Source organism: Pocillopora damicornis, chromosome 2 (assembly GCF_964200805.1).
Source record: "Pocillopora damicornis chromosome 2, jaPocDami1.2, whole genome shotgun sequence".
Lineage (NCBI taxonomy): Eukaryota > Metazoa > Cnidaria > Anthozoa > Scleractinia > Pocilloporidae > Pocillopora > Pocillopora damicornis.
Window position 1 is genome coordinate 11,454,318 of NC_142671.1, and position 7,952 is coordinate 11,462,269.

At 41.5% G+C, this 7,952-nt stretch overlaps 4 protein-coding genes across 5 annotated transcripts in view; 1 reads left to right on the forward strand and 3 right to left on the reverse strand.

The window, feature by feature from the left end:
• Window positions 1–377, reverse strand: part of LOC149049888 (uncharacterized) — a 1,028-nt gene extending 651 nt beyond the window's left edge. The window contains exon 1 of the mRNA XM_089195512.1: window positions 1–377. This exon is cut by the window's left edge and continues 651 nt beyond it. Within this exon, the coding sequence (XP_089051638.1) occupies window positions 1–374 (374 nt within the window). The 5' untranslated portion in view covers window positions 375–377.
• Window position 378: 1 nt separating this feature from the next.
• Window positions 379–1,197, reverse strand: LOC149049889 (uncharacterized; the record flags this gene model as incomplete). Its single annotated transcript, XM_089191816.1, has 1 exon — window positions 379–1,197. A coding segment is annotated over one exon (819 nt), but the record flags the coding sequence as incomplete, so codon positions are not given.
• LOC149049890 (uncharacterized) lies at window positions 1,182–2,210 on the forward strand. The gene has a single exon (XM_089195514.1). It carries the CDS (start codon window positions 1,198–1,200, stop codon window positions 2,086–2,088), a length of 891 nt encoding a protein of 296 aa, XP_089051640.1. The 5' UTR covers window positions 1,182–1,197; the 3' UTR covers window positions 2,089–2,210.
• A 904-nt stretch (window positions 2,211–3,114) lies between these two features.
• LOC113668267 (uncharacterized) lies at window positions 3,115–7,952 on the reverse strand. 2 transcript variants are annotated; one of them, XM_027184151.2, is made up of 2 exons: window positions 7,837–7,952; window positions 3,115–3,632 (listed from the first exon to the last, which is right to left on the reverse strand). In XM_027184151.2, exons 1-2 carry the CDS (start codon window positions 7,886–7,888, stop codon window positions 3,283–3,285), a joined length of 402 nt encoding a protein of 133 aa, XP_027039952.2. In that variant the 5' UTR covers window positions 7,889–7,952; the 3' UTR covers window positions 3,115–3,282. The 2 variants fall into 2 exon arrangements, with proteins under 2 accessions (XP_027039952.2, XP_027039951.2); XM_027184150.2 differs by lacking the exon at window positions 7,837–7,952 and adding an exon at window positions 6,495–6,594.

The following is a 7,952-nucleotide window of genomic DNA, read 5'->3' on the forward strand; positions in this document are numbered from 1 at the left end:
CTCTCAACGAACCGCTTGATTGTAGTTTCAACCAGTGGCTTTGGGTATTTCAAGTTATGAAAAACCCTTCTAAGGCGGTCACATTCCTCGGAGAAGAAAGACCAGTTAGAAGATAATCGATAAGCGCGATCCACCATGGTGTTAACTAGGCTGCGCTTGTGCTTAATGTCAACATGACTCTGGAAATGCAGAAGGAGACCCGTGTTGGTTCTTTTGATGTAGACCTTGCTCTCAATCTTTGGTGCACGGTTAAGCAGTTCAGTTCCTAGAAAGGGAAGGGATCCTTCCCGTTCGACTTCCATGGTAAACCGGAGGGAGGGATGGGTAGAGTTAAGGGTGTCTAGAAACTGGCCAGCGGTCACCCTATCAGGCATTACGGTCAGAATATCTTCGGCGAAGATATTCTGATTTATCCATAACAACAACACCAGACCCTTTATCCGGTTTTGTGACAACAATGTCATTGCGTTTTTTCAGATCTTCAATAGCTTGCAAGAGGGCTTTAGGAGGTTTTGGGCTACTCCTATTAATATACTCTAGCGCAACAGATCGTAAGGTTGCGGCTGCTAGTTCGCGTAAATTCTCGTTTGGTAGATGCCGTTCAAGGTTCCAGTATGCTTTCTCGAAGCTTGCCTTGATCTCAACTGGAGACACTCTTTGCGGGATCGCAAATTTCAGGCCACGGCAGAGAACCAATTTTTGGAAGAACGATAGTTCGTAAGAGGAAATATTCAGGATGTGTTCGTCGACGTCAGTTTCTCTGTAGAGAAGCCTTGAGATCTTTCGAGTGTGAGTGTTCGTAACTTCAAGTTGGAGTTTATTCCGAAGCATAGTGATGGTTCGTAAGATGCACATATAGCGGAATAGTGAACAGGTCTGACGGATTTCATCATAGATGCCATTGATTTCCTCTCGAAGTACCATACTCTCCTGTATTCTTACTCTGAGCTCCTCCGCGATCACGTTCTTTGTAAAGGAGGCAGATGATTTCTTCCACTTAGCACGCCTATCTTTGTCGATCTTGGCAAAAGTAGGTGTGAGTTCGAAGCTCTGGCATAGTCGTAGAAAGTTGATTGATCCCTCGCAGTTGATTTGCTTTTTGCTATAGCGTTCGAGTTTCCGAAACAGATGTAGCTGATTATCTCTTTTCAAACACTTGATCAGCAGGGATGGTACGTCGATGACACCCTGACCGTAATGCCTGATAGGGTGACCGCTGGCCAGTTTCTAGACACCCTTAACTCTACCCATCCCTCCCTCCGGTTTACCATGGAAGTCGAACGGGAAGGATCCCTTCCCTTTCTAGGAACTGAACTGCTTAACCGTGCACCAAAGATTGAGAGCAAGGTCTACATCAAAAGAACCAACACGGGTCTCCTTCTGCATTTCCAGAGTCATGTTGACATTAAGCACAAGCGCAGCCTAGTTAACACCATGGTGGATCGCGCTTATCGATTATCTTCTAACTGGTCTTTCTTCTCCGAGGAATGTGACCGCCTTAGAAGGGTTTTTCATAACTTGAAATACCCAAAGCCACTGGTTGAAACTACAATCAAGCGGTTCGTTGAGAGAAGGATTTCATCTGCAGAGCCCTGTCCATCACCAGACGTACCATCGGAGATTGTGAGATTAGTGTTACCCTTCAAGGACCAATCGTCAGCTAATCATGTTAAACAACAACTGAACAGTCTAAGCTCGAAGTTAAGCGTGACTGTCCAACCAGTGTTCGTTAGCCCTAAGCTCGATCAACAGCTTAAGCAACACGAAATTAAGCCCCCTATTGTTAACCAACAATGTATCGTTTATGAATTTAAATGTAACCTGTGTGATGCAGGGTATGTGGGCTATACTCGTGGTCACTTACACGATCGCGTAGAAGGGCACAAAAGGAAATCATCTTCTATCTACAAACACTACCACCTCCAGCACAATAGTGAAATACCTGAACGCTTGATCGAGCAATTCAACGTCATCGCGAAATGTAACGGCAAATTTGATTGCCTTGTTAATGAAATGCTGTATATTCGCATGCGTAAGCCAACACTGAACGTGCAAACGGATTCCATCCGCGCAAAGGTGTTTGTTTAAGCCGTTCATTCTAATTTATGCTATTCTTGTACCTTTCCTTATTTGCATGTTTTTAAACTAGTCTCTTGATAATGGAGTCACGATGACCCCGAAACGTCGAGTAATAAATCTTTCCTGGTTTTTTCTATACCGGTAAAATGGCCACAATTTTAACCGTTTGCTGGTAAAAGCCATCACTGACCTCATTGATACACTCCTTTAAGACGAACGCACGGGATTCTTCTATGGATTAGCGACTGACTAATGCTTATGCGATAAGCAAAGTTAAGCCTAAAAGGGAGATCGAGCAATGCAAGAAGCTTGTGATCTCCATATGGACCTCATCAGAATTTTATCGTGGGAGTGTGGCGTTTAATTCGTTATCCTGATCCAGATCCTTTTTAAGATTAATAAATCAATTTTCCAACCCACTTTAAGACTCGTTTAAGAGGGAAACCTTCAGTCTCTGGACTTGAACTCACCCAGGCAAGCAGTTTATATGTGCGAGATAAAAAAGGAATTTTCTGCTGCTGTGGATCACGTATTGAACAAAATGTACTTCAGTTTTCTAAGGAATAAATTTTCGGAAACAAAAGTTAATCAGTTTTTCGACTAAAAAGCAAGTCTTAAACAGATTTGGAAGACGTCTTTTTCAAAGAAGGCCTTGACCTTGGCGGTTACTAAATACAATATGAGACCTAAACACAGAGTTTCAGCAGTTTTGTCAAACTTGTTTACCTCGCAAAATTGTTTCACAGAAAAATCGCGACTGACGGAAAGCTGACAGGATATTAATTCACAGAAAATACCGTGTGACATCTGAATACCACAAGTACAGCCTTGAGTTGCCAAATATAATAAGATCATGGCTGTATTATGTCATATCTAATCAACATGTGGTTAGTGAGGAGACACAAAAGCAAACGCCAAAAGTAAAGGCCGCCATCGTAAGCGCATGTGTAACTCAGGGACAATGCCGTGACTCATGATTTTTAAGGAGGCAATACAAATGACGTGCAAACTGGGCATCAAAGTATCATTGCTGTCTTCGATCATTTTAAAACGTTTATTAAAACTATTAGGCTTACAAATGCAACACTCAGATCTACAAATCTACATTTTCGTGCGCGAGTAATACTGACTTTCCATCGTGCCAGACAAAACTACGATCATGCGGTGCTAAGAACACGTCAGCATCTCTGCTTGGTCTGCGGTCTACTTCATTAGTGCCAAGCCCAGCACAGAGGAGACGATCAACAGGAAGAAGCTGAAGGTCACAGGCGAGCCTGCGTTACAGCCATCGCTAGAACAGCAACCAACCCCGCACTGGTAGTCCTTGATATTATCTTTAAGCTTGTCACAAAGATTTTCAGCTGCGTCACAGATTTCTTTGGTGGCGCAGGAGTTTCCCACAGCGTTCACGTCATCTTTCTTGGACCAACTCCTGGCGCACCTGTCATAGAGGGAAGGGCATTCCTTCAAATAGGTGCCTTTGTCACTTTCCAGTTTGCTCTTGCTGCAGCTATCTTCATCGCCAGAACACACATAGCATTTCAACGCACAACCTGATGACAGAAAGCAAGATAACAGTTTTAAATGACTCTTAATATTCTATTAAAGAACTTCGAGACAGGAAGGAACGTCAAAACTTCTTTAATTCCACCTGCGTTCGCAAATACTGCTATTTGATTGGCCAGTAACAGTAGTTACGTAATCTGTCATAGTGGATAACGAGATTTACACGTGGCGTGACCTTCAACCACAGGCGGCCCAAGCTCCAGCTGTGAGATGATCATCTTGCGCAATAAAAAATACCTCACCTTACTTCCACAGCGTATTGCTTGTTATCTGATCGCTTACTTTGATGAAAAGAGCCCATTTGAAAACCTCGAAATGAACAACTCGCTCAAATGGGCTCTTTTCATCAAAGTAAGCGATCAGATAACAAGCAATACGCTGTGGAAGTAAGGTGAGGTATTTTTTTTTGAGAATTTGACATATTTTTTTATTCCTTAGAGCGGTCGTAAATATTCCCATACAAACTCTTATAATTCCGCCATGATTGTTATTGCGCAAGATGATCATCTCACAGCTGGAGCTTGGGCCGCCTGTGCTCTGCCTAGTTCGATGGCTCAAGTAAACGTCTTTGAAATATTGAAAAATGTTCAGAATGTTCGTAATTGGTTTAAGATAGCATTAGTTAGCCCGTGTGCATATGCGATTACATCCCTAACTTATATCACCTTACTTTCCTTCTTGCTTAAGGCGGAGAACAAACACCAGAACAAATACCAAAAAACAGAACAGTGCCACAACAGCTAAACTGCATTCCAATAACTTGGAATAAACAAAAGAAATGAAAAGAAGTAAAGACAAAGAAGACATACAAATCAGTCAGTTGACCTTTTGACAAGTTTATTCTTTGCTGTCACCAGAAAAGAACACGATACAGTTCTCAGGCAGGAGAGCCAAGAACAAAACCCTAACTGAAATTTGTCTCTCTGCCTAGTTTGTTGGCAAAGGTGAACCTCTTTTTAATCTTACAAATGTTCAGAATGTCCATAATCGATTTAACTGAGATAAAAGCAAAGTTTAGATTGTTGAGAATGTAGGGCTTAACTAATGTGTGGAACAAAAGAAAAAGAAAGAAATGAAAAAAGGTGACAAAAAAATCATTCAGTTGAGCTCTTGACCCGTCAACTCTCTGCTGTAATCATCACCAGAAAAGAAAATCAGTCGCTTAACTATCTAACCAAAGTAAGCACATGATACAGTTTAACCCCGATAACGCGAACCCTCGAAAACTCGAATTCCCGCTAACTCAAAGCAAAACTGATTTCCCTTGGATTTGCCTCCTATATTTAGTGTAATTTAACCCCTATGACTCGAAACCTCGAAAAATTGACAAATTGACCTTTGTCGGTGTCACACGTTTTGTCTGTCCGTAGACAAACAGTTTTGACAGTTCTTCCCATCGAACGGAAATAGAGGCGCCTAATTTGGGATCGATCTGTTGTTTGTCATTACTTGTCAATCTTGCACAGTTCATTCTTGAGAATAACAACATTTTCCTCTTCCCCTCAAAATTCAATGAGCAGAACTGATTTCCATTTACTGTAATTTTAACCAGTATAACTCGAAACCCCGATAACTCCGAGTAATTTCAACTTTCCTTGACAATTCGAGTTACCGGGGTTCAGCTGTACATCATGCAATCCTATCCGACCAATTGATGAACAGTCATGAAGGATTTTTGCTTCGACAAAGGGCATATTTTTTCCCTCTACTCAATAGAAATTCAATAAACATTTGTTCCCTTGCCTGACTGACGGATGTTAAGCTAGATTACCGTTTGAGGTTTCCAAGGGCCTACCGCCGATCCCCTTAAAAAAAAAAAAAAGTGTTGCTGTCTGAATATCTATGAGTGGGACATCGTGGAGCTCTAAATATCGTAACACGGCAAAAAAGTGCAAAAAACCGCATCATAGCTCCTTACATCAACAAACTCTGCCACCAAGTTGTGTTTAATTTAGTTATAACTAGGACGACAATATTTAACGGTTGTGGCGCAAGGCTGAACTGAAAAAGATACCGCAAGAAAGCAAATAGATTTATCACGCAGATCAAGGGATCCTCCCTACATAAACAACGGACACAGCAGTATTTGGGATTACCACGATAGACATTGAGCAACACTACAAAAACACAAATTTACAAGTCCCTATAATCTAGCCCAGTTTCTAATGTATGTAGTTGTTCTCCAAATAGCTCTTTCTATGTGCGCCGTCGCAAGAATAACATTTCTTGGCTTCATGCCCGACAGCAGGGCATGGTCTTTCGTTGACTAAAACCTAGCAGTCAAAAATAAGCACTAAAAGCTTCTTTCAAACTTTCAAGAACTGCGTAATCTAAACCATTATTTCCCTGTTTTGTATAGCGCTTCTTTCACTAAGGTTCAGTCGCCCTGTCCACCATTGCTTGCTTTTTGCGATTACAAATACTCAGCGAAGGATATGCTTGACAAAGCGGTCGGACTAAATAACTTTCGAGAGAAAATCAATTGGAGCCTAAATCAAGGCCCATCCCTTATACGGAAATCATTCGCAAAGAAAAAGAACTGGAAAATCTGACCAATATTCAGCGAGATATTTCTTCCACAAGTTCAAAAAGGATAATACATTCTTTCACAAGCACAACAGTTTCGCATCAACAACGATGATTTTGCGGTTTAGCAAGAGAAAACCCTGGCGTAGTAAAGACATTAGCCAATTGAAATTTTAAAAGTTAATTTCGCAGCTTTTTGTATTTGATTTGTTCCAGTTTTTCCAATAAACTGCTTTGTCAAGCGATGACTGTCACAAATACTTCAAACCTTACTGAAGGACAGTTCTACTATACATTCTGTTGTAAAGTTGTACAATACTCACCAGGTGCAGTTATGAGCACAAGAACAGCCAGAGTGAACAGCAAACGATTCATTTTTACGGCTTCTTACTTGTGCCGGAGTTAAACTTTCCGTGATATCTCGATGAGGTACTGCCACGCCAAATTTATGCAAAGTATAGTAATATTAGAAGGTGTTCCCAGAAGGCATTGCGCCGCTTGCCCCGCCTATTACGTAACACACTACTCATGTTTCAATTACAAGCTACCGTGAGCCTCCGTAAATATGCAAGTAAGTCTTGTTGCTTAACAGGCGAAATATGACAATCTGAACTTGGTTTGAATAAAAGCAAACTACCCCCCTCGCCTCTGGATTTCAGTGTTCCTTTTGACGCTCTCGGAGATAAGTGACTTTTCAGGCTACTGTTTAGACAACAATTAAATTTCGATGCGCCGAGATCCACATTTGCCCACCATGTTGCCGTCTGACTTTCTATGAATCAGACACTGTGGATCGAAACACGGAAAAAAAGGTGCAAAAAATAACGCATCATAGCTCCTTACATCAACAAACTCTGCCACCAAGTTGTGTTTAATTTAGTTATGACTAGGACGACAAAATTCAACGGTTGTTGCGCAAGGGTGAAACCGAACAAGATACCTCAACAACGCAAATAGATTTGTTTCGCCGATCACGGGATCCTCCCAACATAAACAACGCACGCGGCAGTATTTGGGATCTCCACAATGGACATCGAGCAACACTGCAGAAACACAAATTCACAAGTCCCTATATTCTAGCTCAGTTTCTAATGCATGTAGTTGTCCTCCGAATCGCCCTTTCTACGGGTGCCGTCGCAAGAATAACATTTCTTGGCTTCATGCCCGACAGCAGGGCATGGTCTTTCGTTGACTAAAACCTAGCAGTCAAAAATAAGCACTAAAAGCTTCTCTCAAACTTTCAAGAACTGCCTGATCTAAACTATTATTTCTCTGTTTTGTATAGCGCTTCTTTCACTAAGGTTCAGTCGCCCTGTCCGCCATGGCTTGCTTTTTGTGATTACAAATACTCAGCGAAGGATATACTTGACAAAGCGGTCGGACTAAATAACTTTCGAGAGAAAATCAATCGGAGCCTAAATCAAGGCCCATCCCTTATAAGGAAATCATGCGCAAAGAAAGAGAGCTGAAAATCTGACCAATATTCAGCGAGATATTTCTTCCACAAGTTCAAGAAGGGATAATGCATTCTTCCACTAGCACAACATATGTTCCGCATTAGCAACGATGATTTTGCGGTTAAGGAAGAGAAATCCTGGCATAGTAAAGACATCAGCCACTTAAAATTCTACAATACACTCTGTTGTAAAGTTGTACAGTACTTACCAGGTGCAGTCATGAGCACAAGAACAGTCAGAGTGAACAGCAAACGATTCATTTTTACGGCTTCTTACTTGTGCCGGAGTTAAACTTTCCGTGATATCTCGATGAGGTACTACCAC

What these genes read in the sequence shown, in the direction of transcription:
- LOC149049890 (XM_089195514.1), top strand. Translation starts at nt 1,198, where the DNA reads ATGCCTGATAGGGTGACCGCTGGCCAGTTTCTAGACACCCTTAACTCT.
- LOC113668267 (XM_027184151.2), bottom strand. Translation starts at nt 7,888, where the DNA reads ATGAATCGTTTGCTGTTCACTCTGACTGTTCTTGTGCTCATGACTGCA. An exon ending in TGTGCTCATGACTGCACCTG is followed by an intron (nt 3,633 to 7,836) that starts GTAAGTACTGTA and finishes TTCTGTCATCAG; the next exon opens with GTTGTGCGTTGAAATGCTAT.